The sequence below is a fragment of the Ranitomeya imitator genome, chromosome 8 (genome assembly GCF_032444005.1).
Source record: "Ranitomeya imitator isolate aRanImi1 chromosome 8, aRanImi1.pri, whole genome shotgun sequence".
Classification (NCBI taxonomy): Eukaryota; Metazoa; Chordata; class Amphibia; order Anura; family Dendrobatidae; genus Ranitomeya; species Ranitomeya imitator.
This window is the reverse complement of record NC_091289.1, coordinates 104,743,563-104,760,162: the sequence shown is the minus strand read 5'-3', so window position 1 is coordinate 104,760,162 and position 16,600 is coordinate 104,743,563. Positions and strand designations below refer to the sequence as shown.

General features: G+C 45.0%; 1 protein-coding gene across 1 annotated transcript in view; it reads right to left on the bottom strand.

The window, feature by feature from the left end:
- The window catches only part of PDC (phosducin), a 143,410-nt gene that overhangs the window by 40,980 nt on the left and 85,830 nt on the right, over nt 1-16,600 (bottom strand). Inside the window, exon 2 of the mRNA XM_069737240.1 lies at nt 15,956-16,037. Within this exon, the coding sequence (XP_069593341.1) occupies nt 15,956-16,022 (67 nt within the window). The 5' untranslated portion in view covers nt 16,023-16,037. The remainder of the gene's footprint in view (nt 1-15,955; nt 16,038-16,600) is intronic.

Sequence of the window (16,600 nt, the reverse complement as noted above, 5' to 3'; positions counted from 1 at the left end):
CAGGTCCCAATACTGACCCCTGCGGTACCCCACTGGTCACAGCGACCCAGTTAGAGACTATACCATTTATAACCACCCTCTGCTTTCTATCACTAAGCCAGTTACTAACCCATTTACACACATTTTCCCCCAGACCAAGCATTCTCATTTTGTGTACCAACCTCTTGTGCGGCACGGTATCAAACGCTTTGGAAAAATCGAGATATACCACGTCCAATGACTCACCGTGGTCCAGTCTATAGCTTACCTCTTCATAAAAACTGATTAGATTGGTTTGACAGGAGCGATTTCTCATAAACCCATGCTGATATGGAGTTAAACAGTTATTCTCATTGAGATAATCCAGAATAACATCCCTCAGAAACCCTTCAAATATTTTACCAACAATAGAGGTTAGACTTACTGGCCTATAATTTCCAGCTTCATTTTTAGAGCCCTTTTTGAATATTGGCACCACATTGGCACCAGTTTTTCAGGTCCTGCGTGCTAATTCTTTGTTTGTGAAGGGATCAAAGTGTCTCTTTGGTGTGCAGAAGGTTTCATTTTTGGGGTTCATCTTTTCCCCTTCTACTATCGAGATGGATCCTGTTAAGGTCCAAGCCATCCATGATTGGACTCAGCCGACATCTCTGAAAAGTCTGCAAAAGTTCCTGGGCTTTGCTAATTTTTATCGTCGCTTCATCTGCAATTTTTCTAGTATTGCCAAACCATTGACCGATTTGACCAAGAAGGGTGCTGATTTGGTCAATTGGTCTTCTGCTGCTGTGGAAGCTTTTCAAGAGTTGAAGTGTCGTTTTTCTTCTGCCCCTGTGTTGTGTCAACCAGATGTTTCTCTTCCGTTCCAGGTCGAGGTTGATGCTTCTGAGATTGGAGCAGGGGCTGTTTTGTCGCAGAGAGGTTCTGATTGCTCAGTGATGAAACCATGCGTTTTTCTTTCCAGGAAGTTTTCGCCTGCTGAGCGAAATTATGATGTGGGCAACCAAGAGTTGCTGGCCATGAAGTGGGCATTCGAGGAGTGGCGTCATTGGCTTGAAGGAGCTAAGCATCGCGTGGTGGTATTAACTGATCATAAGAACTTGACTTATCTTGAGTCTGCTAGGCGGTTGAGTCCTAGACAGGCTCGTTGGTCGCTGTTTTTTGCCCGTTTTGACTTTGTGATTTCGTACCTTCCGGGCTCTAAAAATGTGAAGGCGGATGCTCTGTCTAGGAGTTTTGTGGCTGACTCTCCGGGTTTGTCTGAGCCGGCGGGTATCCTCAAGGAAGGAGTAATTGTGTCTGCCATCTCCCCTGATTTGCGGCGGGTGCTGCAAAAATTTCAGGCTAATAAACCTGATCGTTGTCCAGCGGAGAGACTGTTTGTCCCTGATAAGTGGACCAATAAAGTTATCTCTGAGGTTCATTGTTCGGTGTTGGCTGGTCATCCTGGAATCTTTGGTACCAGAGAGTTAGTGGCTAGATCCTTTTGATGGCCGTCTCTGTCGCGGGATGTGTGTACTTTTGTGCAGTCCTGTGGGATTTGTGCTCGGGCTAAGCCCTGCTGTTCTCGTGCCAGTGGGTTGCTTTTGCCCTTGCCGTTCCCGAAGAGGCCTTGGACACATATCTCTATGGATTTTATTTCTGATCTTCCCGTTTCTCAAAAGATGTCAGTCATTTGGGTGGTCTGTGATCGCTTTTCTAAGATGGTCCATTTGGTACCCTTGTCTAAATTGCCTTCCTCCTCTGATTTGGTGCCATTGTTCTTCCAGCATGTGGTTCGTTTACATGGCATTCCAGAGAATATCGTTTCTGACAGAGGTTCCCAGTTTGTTTCAAGGTTTTGGCAAGCCTTTTGTGGTAGGATGGGCATTGACTTGTCTTTTTCCTCGGCTTTCCATCCTCAGACTAATGGCCAGACCGAACGAACCAATCAGACCTTGGAAACATATCTGAGATGCTTTGTTTCTGCCGATCAGGATGACTGGGTGTCCTTTTTGCCTTTGGCTGAGTTCGCCCTTAATAATCGGGCCAGCTCGGCTACCTTGGTTTCGCCATTTTTCTGCAATTCTGGGTTCCATCCTCGTTTCTCTTCAGGACAGGTTGAGTCTTCGGACTGTCCTGGTGTGGATACTGTGGTGGACACGTTGCAGCAGATTTGGACTCATGTAGTGGACAATTTGACCTTGTCCCAGGAGAAGGCTCAACGTTTCGCTAATCGCAGACGCCGTGTGGGTCCCCGACTTCGTGTTGGGGATCTGGTTTGGTTATCTTCTCGTCATATTCCTATGAAGGTTTCCTCTCCTAAGTTTAAACCTCGTTTCATTGGTCCGTATAGGATTTCTGAGGTTCTTAATTCTGTGTCTTTTCGTCTGACCCTTCCAGATTCTTTTTCCATACATAACGTATTCCATAGGTCATTGTTGCGGAGATACGTGGCACCTATGGTTCCATCTGTTGATCCTCCTACCCCGGTTTAGGTGGAGGGGGAATTGGAGTATATTGTGGAGAAGATTTTGGATTCTCGTGTTTCTAGACGGAAACTCCAGTATCTGGTTAAATGGAAGGGTTATGCTCAGGAAGATAATTCCTGGGTTTTTGCCTCTGATGTCTGTTATGAGAGGCAATTCAGTATCACAATGGACATGGAGGTCAGAGCACATACAGTGATCTGACAATAACCCAAAATAATAGAACGAGCTCTGAGACGTGGGAACTCTGCAGACCGCAATCCCTGATCCTCTCCAAACACAACTAGAGGCAGCCGTGGATTGCGCCTAACGCTACCTATGCAACTCGGCACAGCCTGAGAAACTAACTAGCCTGAAGATAGAAAAAATAAGCCTACCTTGCCTCAGAGAAATACCCCAAAGGAAAAGGCAGCCCCCCACATATAATGACTGTGAGTAAGATGAAAAGACAAACGTAGGGATGAAATAGATTCAGCAAAGTGAGGCCCGACATTCTAGACAGAACGAGGATAGGAAAGATAACTTTGCGGTCTACACAAAACCCTAAAGAAAACCACGCAAAGGGGCAAAAAGACCCTCCGTTCCGAACTAACGGCACGGAGGTACACCCTTTGCGTCCCAGAGCTTCCAGCAAAACAAATAGACAAGCTGGACAGAAAAAAAAGCAACAAATAGCAAAGAAGCACTTAGCTATGCAGAGCAGCAGGCCACAGGAATGATCCAGAGAAACACAAGTCCAACACTGGAACATTGACAGGAAGCATGAATCAAAGCATTAGGTGGGGTTAAGTAGAGAAGCACCTAACGACCTCACCAGATCACCTGAGGGAGGAAACTCAGAAGCAGCAGTACCAGTTTCCTCCACAAACGGAAGCTCCCAGAGAGAATTAGCCGAAGTACCACTTGTGACCACAGGAGGGAGCTCTGCCACAGAATTCACAACAGATGTCCATGCTCCCGATCTTGTTCGTGCCTTTCATGTGGCTCATCCTGGTCGGCCTGGGGGCTCTGGTGAGGGTTTGGTGACCCCTCCTCAAGGGGGGGTACTGTTGTGAATTCTGTGGCAGAGCTCCCTCCTGTGGTCACAAGTGGTACTTCGGCTGATTCTCTCTGTGAGCTTCTGTTGGTGGAGGGAAGTGGTACTGCGGCTTCTGAGTTTCCTCCCTCAGGTGATCTGGTGAGGTCGTTAGGTGCTTCTCTACTTAACTCCATCTAATGCTTTGATCCTGGCTTCCTGTCAATGTTCCAGTGTTGGACTTGCTTTTCCCTGGATCATTCCTGTGGCCTGCTGCTCTGCATAGCTAAGTTCTTCTTTGCTATTTGTTTGCTATTTTTTCTGTCCAGCTTGTCTAATTTTTTGCTGGAAGCTCTGGGACGCAAAGGGTGTACCTCCGTGCCGTTAGTTCGGTACGGAGGGTCTTTTTGCCCCCTTTGCGTGGTTTTCTTTAGGGTTTTGTGTAGACCGCAAAGTTACCTTTTCTGTCCTCGCTCTGTTAAGAAAGTCGGGCCTCACTTTGCTGAATCTATTTCATCTCTACGTTTGTCTTATCATCTAAACTCACAGTCATTATATGTGGGGGGCTGCCTTTTCCTTTGGGGTATTTCTCTGAGGCAAGGTAGGCTTATTTTCTATCTTCAGGCTAGTTAGTTTCTCAGGCTGTGCCAAGTTGCATAGGCAGAGTTAGGCGCAATCCACGGCTGCCTCTAGTGTTGTTTGGAGAGGATTAGGGATTGCGGTCTGCAGAGTTCCCACGTCTCAGAGCTCGTTCTATGATTTTGGGTTATTGTCAGATCACTGTATGTGCTCTGACTGCTATGTCCATTGGGGTACTGAATTGCCTTTCATAACACACAGCTTCCTTACATGACACAGATGCTGCTGCCACTTTATACAACACCACAATAACAGCCGAACTCGATTTGGCCACCCCCCTCAAGCACAGCAAAACTCGTACAATCAACAGGCAACCCTGGCTGACCAGCTGAACCAAAAAACTGAGACGGGCCTCCATGGTTGCTGAGTGGAGATGGAAGAGATCCCATTCTGCCGAGCACTTTATCGCATACAAGCAGTCCCTCGCCAGCTTCAAGTCCACGCTCACTGACGCAAAACAAACTTACTTTTCTTCTCTCATATCCTCCCTGTCTCACAACCCTAAACAGCTTTTCAACACTTTTAATTCCCTATTCCATCCCCCAACACCTCCTACCTCTTCTCTCATTTCTGCTGAAGACTTTGCCTCTTTCTTTAAGCAGAAGATCGATAATATCAGAGAAAGCTTTGGCCCGCAGCCCCCAATGCCCCTCCTTTTAACTGCTCAGTCCTGTTCTTCCAAAATCAGCTTCTCCACGATGACAGAAGATCAGCTCTCCACCCTTCTGTCAAGATCACATATCACCACTTGCACGCTTGACCCGCTCCCGTCCCACCTCATCCCTAACCACGCCACAACCTTCATCCCAACCCTAACACATCTCTTCAAACTTTCACTTGTAAATGGTTTTTTCCCCTCAACCTTCAAACATGCCTCAATCACACCCATCCTCAAAAAGCCATCCCTCGACCATCCTCTGTATCTATCTATCGCTGATATCACTTCTCCCTTATGCCTCAAAACTACTGGAACAGCATGTACATCTTGAACTGTCCTCCCACCTCTCCTCTTGCTCCTTCTTTGACCGGTTAGAATCTGGCTTCCGACCACATCACTCAACTGACACTGCCCTAACTAAAGTCACCAATGACCTACTAACTGCCAAGAGCAAGCGACGCTACTCTATCCTTCTTCTCCTGGACCTGTCTTCTGCCTTTGAGACTGTGGACCATTCCCTCTTGTTACAGATTCTGTCATCTCTTGGCATCACAGATTTGGCCTTATCCTGGATCTCGTCATATCTAATAGACCGGACATTCAGTGTCTACCTCCCCTACCTTCAGTGTCACCACCCCTTCACCTCACCCCCTGTCTGTCGGTGTTCCTCAAGGCTCAGTTCTAGGACCCCTACTCTTCTCCATCTACACCTTTGGCCTGGGACAGCTCATAGAGTCCCATGGTCTGCAGTGTCATCTTTACGCCGACGACACGCAGATCTACCTATCTGGACCTGACATCACCTCCTTACTGATCAAAATCCCACAATGTCTGTCCACTATTTCATCTTTCTTTTCTACTTGCTTTCTAAAACTGAACATGGACAAAATAGAATCCATCATCTTTCTCCTATCTCAAACTACTCCTCCAACAGACCTATCCATCAATGTCAATGACTGCTCACTTTCCCCAGTCCTGCATGCTCGGTTCCTTTGGGTGATCCTCGACTCTGCCCTCCTTTTCAATCCACGTATCCAAGCTCTTGCTTCCTCCTGCCGATTCCAACTCAAAAACATTTCCTGGATCAATACATTCCTTGACCAAGAAACTGCAAAAACGCTCGAGCACTCCCTCATCATCTCCCACCTTGACCATTGCAACCTCCTATTCTCTGACATCCCCTCTAGCACTCTTGCACCACTCCAATCTATCCTAAACTCTGATGCCTGACTGATTCACCTGATTCCCCGTTATTCCCCAGCCTCTCCTCTCTGCCAAGCCCTTCACTGGCTTCCTATTGTCCAGAGGCTTCAGTTCAAAACCCTAACTATGACATACAAAGCCATCCAGAACCTGTCTCCTCCATTCATCTGTGACATGGTCTGATGGGGCTTACCTGCACGCAACCTTCGATCCTCTTAAGATCTCCTTTCTACTCCCCTCTTATCTCTTCTTCCCACAACCGCATACAAGACTTCTCCTGCGCTTCCCCCATACTCTGGAACTCTCTACCCCAACATATCAGACTTTCCCCTACCATGGAAACTTTCAAAAGGAACCTGAAGACCCATCTCTTCCAACAAGCCTACAACCTGCAGTGATCCTCAGTCTACTGAACTGCTGCACGACCAGCTCCACCCTCTCCTAATGTATCCTCCCTCACCCCCTGTAGAGTGTGAGCCCTCGCGTGCAGGATCCTCTCTCCTTCTGTACTTGTGTGTGCCTTGTATTGCTCATGTTTATTGTAGTTGTCTATGCATGCCCCTTTTTCACATGTAAAGCACCATGGAATAAATGGCGCTGTAAAAATGAATACCAATAACAATATAATGCACTCCCCATAGGCCTCCATATAGTATCATGCACTACTCATAGGCCTCTACACAGTTTAATGCACTCCCCGTAGGTCTTCATATAGTATAATGCACTCACCATAGGCCTCCATATTGTATAATGTGCCCCCATAAACCTCTATATAGTAAAATGCACTCATCATATGCCTCCATACAGTATAATGCACTTCCCATAAAAAAAAAAATCAATACTCACCTCTCCTTCTTGTTCCCCCATTGCTCCGGTGTCTGCAGAGAACGATTTGATTTCTGAGCGTCTGCACATCTCAACACAGCTGGCGCTATGTAATGTCATCATGCCTGTTGTGCTGAGACGTCAGATGCAGAAGGAGAATGATGGGAGAAGGAGCGTCTCTCATCATTGCTTTCAAATGTATTGGCATCCAGGATGCCAATACAGTTGAACTTGTGATGATGAGCAGTGGTCAGGTGCTAACACCGGGTCCCCCTGGCTTACGTGCCCCTTAGCAGCCACGTAGCTTAGCTCTGTGTGAGGTCTTCAGAGAGTGGGACTCAGGGTGACCGCCTCTCTGCACCCCCCCCGATAGCTACGCTACTGCCTCTGTAATATAAATACATTCATGTATTTTCCCTATCCATCCATTTATCCACTAGTCCATGTGAGGGAAGTAGAGGATAATCTTTATTGCCAGGGCTGCTGTTCTGGTGCTTCGTGCATTATTTATATTTCCTGTATCAGTGCGTGTCCTGTGCTGGAGATGCTGATGCTCTGAGATGCTGGGGAAGGAGTTTGGGAGTTTGAGGTGGCGTTACAGGGGGTGTGCTCTCACTGCTGGCTTGCAGCTCAGCACAAAGGCTGAGGAGGTAGCAGAGGGTTCTGAAGAGGAAGCAATTGCTGTGACAGGAGAGCTGATGCCACGGAATGGAAATGAAGCAGAAATGCATAAAACAAAATGAAACTAGCAGAAAAAGTATATTGGAATATTTAGGGGCATTTTCCTTAAGCATTGGCAGCAATAGTAACTGAGTTAGGGTAGTGGACAACCACTTTAATTATCCCCAGATGGAAGCAGCTACAAGAACAAAGTGAAGCACATCATTCTTGTTATTGTAGTGAAACACTTTGTTCTTGTTATTATAGATGGATAGTTGATTTTCAATGCTAACAAATAGCAGATGAACAATTTAGAATCCTGACTTGCCTATGTAAGAGATAAAGCCATGGTCTCCATCTGGGGTAAAATAGCATGTTCCAGCGTTTTCAAATTGCCACAGGCTTTCAGGACATGTGGGATGATATTATTTCACCAAGTTCAAGACTACTCTTATTGAGAATTGGGTGCATAAACATGCAAAATGCCAAGGGCTCCTCTTCAAAGGTGCATTCTCATACCATACTGGTTAAGTAGAACATTTTCTTCATACAGGAGAAACACAATATGTTTAAATAGTAACCGTTGTTTTAATTTCTTTTTATAAATCAATAGAATAAGAACTTTGCAATATACTTTAATCACTTCCTGACATTTGACGTACTTGTATGGCTGGCATTAAAAAAAGACCAAGGTTTTTGCTATAGACACCGATATAGTATCAGTATAAACCTTTTTTGTTTAATATATATTTTATATATACCGTATATACTCGAGTATAAGCCTATCCGAGTATAAGATGAGACCCCTAATTTTGCCACAAAGAACTGGGAAAACTTAATGACTCGAGTATAAGCCTAGAGTGGGAAATGCAGCAGCTACTGGTAAATTTCAAAAATAAAAATAGATACCAATAAAAGTAAAATTAATTGAGACATCAGTAGGTTAAGTATTGTTGAATATCCATATTGAATCAGGAGCCCCATATAATGCTACATAAAGTTTATGCTGGGCCCCATAAGATGCTCCATACAAAATACACCCCATATAATGCTCCATAAAGTTTATGCTGGGCCCCATAAGATGCTCCATACAAAATATGCCCCATATAATGCTCCATAAAGTTTATGATGGCCCCATAAGATGCTCCATAGAGACATTTGCCCCATATAATGCTGCCCAAAGGTTGATTATGGCCCCATAATATGCTCCATAGAAACATTTGCCCCATATAATGCTGCCCAAAGGTTGATTATGGCCCCATAAGATGCTCCATAGAAACATTTGCCTCATATAATGCTGCACAAATGTGGATTATGGCCCCATAAGATGCTCCATAGAAACATTTGCCCCATATAGTGCTGCACAAAGGTTGATTATGACCACATAAGATGCTCCATAGAAACATTTGCCCCATACAATGCTGCACAAAGGTTGATTATGACTTCATAAGATGCTCCATAGAAACATTTGCCCCATATAATGCTGCACAAATGTTGATTATGGCCCCATAAGATGCTCCATAGAATATTATGCCCTGTATGCTGCTGCTACAATTAAAAAAAAATAAAAATGACATACTCCCCTCTCATCGCTCAGGCCCCCGGCACTTGCATTATTCACCTGTCCCCGTTCCACCGCCGGGCGCTGCTGTGTCTTCCGGGTCCTCTGGCTGTGACGTTCAGGCAGAGGGTGTGCACTAACCACGTCATCGCGCTCTCTGACCTGAACGTTACAGGCAGAGGATGCTGAAGACAGAGCCCGGTGGTGGAATGGGACAGGTGAATATCACGCAATGCTCACCCTCCCCCGTCATACTCACCCTCCCAGCGCGGCCCCTGGCAGCTTCTCTGATGCGATGGTTTCCGGGCGCCGGCAGCTAGTTCTGCTCATTAAAGTAATGAACATGCGCTCCACTCCTATGGGAGTGGAGTCGCGTTCATATTCATTACTTTAATGAGCGGTACAACGTTACCGATAAACACAGGAAGAGCCGCTGATGCAGGGTGAGTGTGATGTGACAGCTGCCGCTCCCCCTCCCCCGCTGACCCCCTGGGACAACAACTTAGTAACATAGTAACATAGTAACATAGTTAGTAAGGCCGAAAAAAGACATTTGTCCATCCAGTTCAGCCTATATTCCATCATAATAAATCCCCAGATCTACGTCCTTCTACAGAACCTAATAATTGTATGATACAATAATAGTAACATAGTTAGTAAGGCCGAAAAAAGACATTTGTCCATCCAGTTCACTTGAGTATAAGCCGATAGGGGCGCTTTCAGCCAAAAAAATGGGGTGAAAATCTCGGCTTATACTCGAGTATATACGGTATATAATATATATTGTGAGAAGGTCACTGTAAAATGCTGTGAGGGAAATATGTCACTCAGGATTGTAGCCTCAGTGGTATGAACCTGGAAAAATGCTCCAGCATACTAAGTGCTGAGAGGGGTTAATCAACCATGTTAAGGGCTGTTTTTTTGTGAACAGCGGAAGAGTGGGTCGCAGGCTGTTCACCATACTTCCACCCGAGGGTGTGGTCCAGAAGCTAAATGTAGAGCCTGTGGATTAATTCAGTGTTTGATGTCTCTGGAGATGAGCTATCCAGAGCTGTGCTTGTGTTAGAGAGCTGAACCTTGTTTTTATTTTTCTGAATGGGTGGATCCCTGCAGCTACATAGACTGTGCTGTATGTTACTTTGCTTTCCATTATGCCAGAAGGGCTGTGTTTGTTTACCTAATTTTGCACTGGTTTATGTAGTACACATTTTTCAATAAACCAGTGGAAACGTAAATGGAAAGTTTTCCTGTGACTACCTCTGTGAGCAGCTGAGTGAGCTAATCTATCACTAATATATATATATATATATATATATATATATATATATATATATACAGTACAGACCAAAAGTTTGGACACACCTTCTCATTTAAAATTTTTTCTGTATTTTCATGACTATGAAAATTGTACATTCACACTGAAGGCATCAAAACTATGAATTAACACATGTGGAATTATATACTTAACAAAAGAGTGTGAAACAACTGAAAATATGTCTCATATTCTAGGTTCTTCAAAGTAGCCACCTTTTGCTTTAATGACTGCTTTTGCACACTCTTGGTATTCTCTTGATGAGCTTCAAGAGGTAGTCACCAGAAATGGTCTTCCAACAATCTTGAAGGAGTTCCCAGAGATGCTTAGCACTTGTTGGCGCTTTTGCCTTCACTCTGCTGTCCAGCTCACCCCAAACCATCTCGATTGGGTTCAGGTCTGGTGACTGTGGAGGCCAGGTCATCTGGCGTAGCACCCCATCACTCTCCTTCTTGGTCAAATAGCCCTTACAAAGCCTGGAGGTTTGTTTGGGGTCATTGTCCTGTTGAAAAATAAATGATGGTCCAACTAAACGCAAACTGGATGGAATATCATGCCGCTGCAAGATGCTGTGGTAGCCATGCTGGTTCAGTATGCCTTCAATTTTGAATAAATCCCCAACAGTGTCACCAGCAAAGCACCCCCATACCATCACACCTCCTCCTCCATGCTTCACGGTGGGAACCAGGCATGTAGAGTCCATCCGTTCACCTTTTCTGTGTCGCACAAAGACACGGTGGTTGGAACCAAAGATCTCAAATTTGGACTCATCAGACAAAAGCACTGATTTCCTCTGGTCTAATGTCCATTCCTTGTGTTCTTTAGCCCAAAAAAGTCTCTTCTGCTTGTTGCCTGTCCTTAGCAATGGTTTCCTAGCAGCTATTTTACCATAAAGGCCTGCTGCACAAAGTCTCCTCTTACCAGTTGTTGTAGAGATGTGTCTGCTGCTTGAACTCTGTGTGACATTGACCTGGTCTCCACTCTGAGCTGCTGTTAACCTGCGATTTCTGAGGCTGATGACTCGGATAAACTTATACTCCAAAGCAGAGTTGACTCTTGGTCTTCCTTTCCTGGGGCGGTCCTCATGTGAGTCAGTTTCTTTGTAGCGCTTGATAGTTTTTGCCACTGCACTTGGGGACACGTTCAAAGTTTGCCCAATTTTTCAGACTGACTGACCTTCATTTCTTAAAGTAATGATGGCCACTTGTTTTTCTTTACTTAGCTGTCTTTTTCTTGCCATAATACAAATTCTAACAGTGTATTCAGTAGGACTATCGGCTGTGTATCCCCCAGACTTCTGAACAACACAACTGATGGTCCCAACCCCATTTATAAGGCAAGAAATCCCACTTATTAAACCTGACAGGGCACACCTGTGAATTGAAAACCATTCCCAGTGACTACCTCTTGAAGCTCATCAAGAGAATGCCAAGAGTGTGCAAAGCAGTCATCAAAGCAAAAGGTGGCTACTTTGAAGAACTTAGAATATAAGACATAATTCCTGTTGTTTCCAGGGCCGTATTTAGAGTTTCTGCTGCCCTAGGCACTTTTAGTGCTGCCTCCCCCATTGGTGAGTATGACACTATCGGCATAGACTTTGGCAAGAATCACTGATGTGAAAGTAGCCTTTTGCAGCAGATCGGGCAGTTTTTCTGCATCTGCTGCATAACGGATCACTTACGGCAACACTGCATTCGGCCTCATTCATTCCCCATGGGATTTGTGGCACTTGCCGTGATCAGGCAAATGTGGTACCATACCTCCCAACTTTTGAAGAAGGGAAAGAGGTATAAAGTTTGCGACGCACCTAGTGCGCCACGGCAAATTTTAGGCCTTGCCTCTGACCACACCCATTTCACAACTAGTCACACCCATATCCACATCCCAACCACACCCATTTAGCACTGCTGATCACACTGTTTCATATACAATAATTATAAACAAAAATAAATATGGCCACACAGTGCTCCATACTGTATAATGGCCACACATGATGCTCTATACTGTATAATGGCCACACATGATGCTATATACTGTATAATGGCCACACATGATGCTCCATGCTGTATAATGGCCACACATGATGCTCTATACTGTATAATGGCCACACATGATGCTCCATAGTGTATAATAGCCACACATGATGCTCAATACTGTATAATGCCCCCTCCCATCTTGTATGCATGGCTCATCTCCCTCCCATCCCATATGCATGGCTCATATTCACCCCCTCCTCCTGTATGCATGGCTCATATTCCCCCCCTCCTGTATGCATGGCTCATATTCCCCCCCTCCTATATAATGGCTCATATCCCCCCTCCTGTATGCATGGCTCATAATCCCACCCTGTATGCATGGCTCATAATTCCCCCCCACCTCCTGTATGCATGGCTCATATTCCACCCCTCCTCCTGTATGCATGGCTCATAATCGCCCCTCCTGTATGCATGGCTCATAATCCCCCCACCTCCTGTATGCATGGCTCATATTCCACAACCACCCCCTCCTGTATGCATGGCTCATATTCCACCACCACCCCCTCCTGTATGCATGGTTCATATTCCACCACCACCCCCTCCTGTATGCATGGCTCATAATTCCCCCCCTGTATGCATGGCTCATATTCCCCCCTCCTGTATGCATGGCTCATATTCCCCCCTCCTGTATGATGGCTCGTATCCCCCTCCTGTATGCATGGCTCATAATCCCCCCTGTATGCATGGCTCAGAATTCCCCCCCACCTCCTGTATGCATGGCTCATATTCCACCCCACCCTCCTGTATGCATGGCTCATATTCCACCACCACCCCCTCCTGTATGCATGGCTCATATTCCATCACCACCCCCTCCTGTATGCATGGCTCATAATTCCCCCCTGTATGCATGGCTCATAATTCCCCTCTGTATGCCTGGCTCATATCCCCCCTCCTGTATGCATGGCTCATAATCCCCCCCACCTCCTGTATGCATGGCTCATATTCCACCACCACCCCCTCCTGTATGCATGGCTAATATTCCATCACCACCCCCTCCTGTATGCATGGCTCATAATTCCCCCCTGTATGCATGGCTCATAATTCCCCCCCTGTATGCATGGCTCATATCCCCCCTCCTGTATGCATGGCTCATAATTCCCCCCCTGTATGCATGGCTCATATCCCCCCTCCTGTATGCATGGCTCATAATTCCCCCCTGTATGCATGGCTCATAATTCCCCCCACCTTTTGTATGATGGTTCATACTGTATTCCCCCTCGTATACATGGCTCATCTCTCCACCCTCCCGCTCCTTCTCCCATCTTGCATGGCTCGGCTTACCGTCCTCATTCATCCCCCCGTCCCCTGTCCCTCATACTCACCTGTCCGTCCCACACCCCGCTGCCGCACCGACATCCCTCTGGCTCTGTCCCGATTGCCGACGCAGCACCTTCTTTCTGAGTGAGCGGTCATGTGGTACCGTTCATTAAGGTCATGAATATGCGCATATTCATGACCTTAATGAGCGGTACCACGTGACCGCTCACTCAGGACACTACAGACACTGAGACCAGGCATCGCTGGAGCAGGGTGAGTATCATTTTCAAGGAGGGTGGGTGGGAGGCAGGCAGGCAGGGGCGGGAGGGTGGGGGTGGTTGGTTGGGAGGTGACCCAGGACTTTAAAAATAAAAAAACCTTGCTCATGTGCCACCCTCAGCATCGTCCCTGCCCTAGGCACGTGCCCTCAAGTGCCTAGTGGCAAATATGGCCCTGGTTGTTTCACACTTTTTTTGTTAAGTATATAATTCCACATGTGTTAATTCATAGTTTTGATGCCTTCAGTGTGAATGTACAATTTTCATAGTCATAAAACTACATATAAAACAGAAAAAACTTTAAATGAGAAGGTGTGTCTTTTGGTCTGTACTGTGTATATATATATATATATATATATATATATATATACACACATACTGTACACCCACACAAGTGTTCTACTGTATATGTAAAATGCTTCTAAATTGAAACTCCCACAAGACTCATGTTCCCTATACCACTGGCACGTGAATAAGCGTTTTTTTCTAAAAACATTTTGCAGTCAAAACTTGCTCTTGGCAGTAAAAATACTGCTTTCAAAACACCCTTTTAACGTCAGAATAAGGCACCTTAATGATCGCTATTAAAAGTTGTATTGGTGGTCATTAAGGGGTTGAATGATGGTTACTTTTTAATAATTTCAGTTCACATTTTATAATCTCAGAAGTTTGTTGCTTACAATACATTCTAGGTGGGGCTATACAATCAGCAGTAAAAGGAACTTAATTTGAAAAGTCTTTTTCATGCAAAAATTATAAAACTCTTGCAGATCACTGTTAACTTCACAAGGTCGGTCCCCAAATTAAAGCAATTTTGCTTTCAAACCAAACCCTTAAAGGGGTATTCTCAAGTTGTATCCTGAGCAGCTAAGAGGTATACATTCTTCTTAGTTTCCTTACTTCATGGTTTATGGCAGGGCAGTGTTTCCTTCTTAAGTGACAGCTCTAGTGATTATTAGAACTACAGTAATGGTTACTAAAAAGCACAGCAGACGTTCTGCTGCAACACTGTCAGATATCAGGGCTTGGTCTGGGGTCTACACTTTTCATTCTCCTATATGAGTATATTTGTATGTTTGATGTTTTTAGTTAACCCTGTTTGTATTTCCTTGTTAGTCTGGTTGGTGTATTATGGTACACTACTACTCCCCTCTTCCCTAGGTGGGAGAAGGGTACAGACTGAGGGCGGATACAGAAGCTAAGGCAAGATACATGGCTCCAGCGTGTTCACCATCAAAAGTAATCCAGGGAGCAGGGTGAGCTAGGGCGCCCCTAGCGTTAGGGACAGGGAAGGAACCCCTGGTCCTGGGACACACGACAAGTAGAGAAAGCAGGGCATGTGTATAAGCAGACATCTCAAGAGAGATGAGATTAGAAGACCTGCTGTGAAAACTGCAGGCAGGTGCTTTTGCAAGATTTAGCACAGAATCACTTCAAAAGATGAGAGCAAAGGTGAGGGAGGTGAGTAGCTAATAATTGTATAAAAATCAATGGGCTGGAGAGAGCTGATAGTGATGTTAAGCACTAACCCCCCCTCTTCTGCAATGTAAGTATTGTTGACGCTAGGCCGAGCTCCATAGAGACCAGCTGTACACTGTAAAAGATAAAAGCTCTCATTACAACAGAATGACAGCATGAAAATAAAGTCAATTGCAAATACGCTAATTTTAACCCCTTTACCACCTTGCATGTATAGGTACATCCAAGGTGGTCTCCCCTTGATTGTTGCGGGCTCCGGCGATGAACCCGCAACTTTTACGTCATATGTCAGCTGATTTGAACATCTGACATATGCCCCTAACAGCCACGGATGAAGTCGTGATCCACCCACGGCTGTTAACATGTTAAATGCAGCTGTCAGTCTCTGACAGCAGCATTCAACATCTTCGCTCCGGAAGAACTTCACTAATCCTGCCCATCAATGCCCATGTCACATGACCGGGTTGGAAGTTATAATGTTTACAACATTAGCCTCCCTGGACATACGAAACTGAGCCTGATATAAGGGCTATATGTGACACCAACCTTCCCATCATGCCTTTAGATTATCATATTTTTGCCCATTACCTGTGTTCGTAGCAGAGCCTTCAAAATCAGTCTCTTCTTCAACACTTTGTGTTTCTAAATCTTCCATTGTTGTAAAGTGATTCTGTAAAAGTGAAAACATTACCATTTTTTAAAAAAAATAACGCTATATTTTGCCCATTTGTATACTGCGAAATTTCTGTACGTCACATGTCCAGTGTTAAATATCATTAAATGCATATAGAAGCATTATATTGATAAAGAATTGACCTCATTCAGACGTCCGATTTTTGCAAACGAGTTCTATCCATGGTTTTCACAAATGGCACTCATACCTATGATAGTCTATGGGGCCATTCACATGTCTGATACAAGTGTATCATCAGTGTATTGGATCTGAATTTCATCATTTGATCAGTGTAACAGTTTTTGCCATCAATGTTTTTATCAGTGATTTTCACATATGGATGAAAGAATAAATAAACAACAAATGTTCTTCAATACATTACAATGTTAATCATGACAGCACATGAACTGTACACTGATGCCATCCATGTGTTCTCAGTGATTTTCTATTAGCACCTTTTACTTGTGATGCTGGTAAAAAAAAATATACATATCTCTGTGATTTTCTACAAGGTTACATGTGCTTATGAACACCCCATAGACTATAATGGATACATGCTC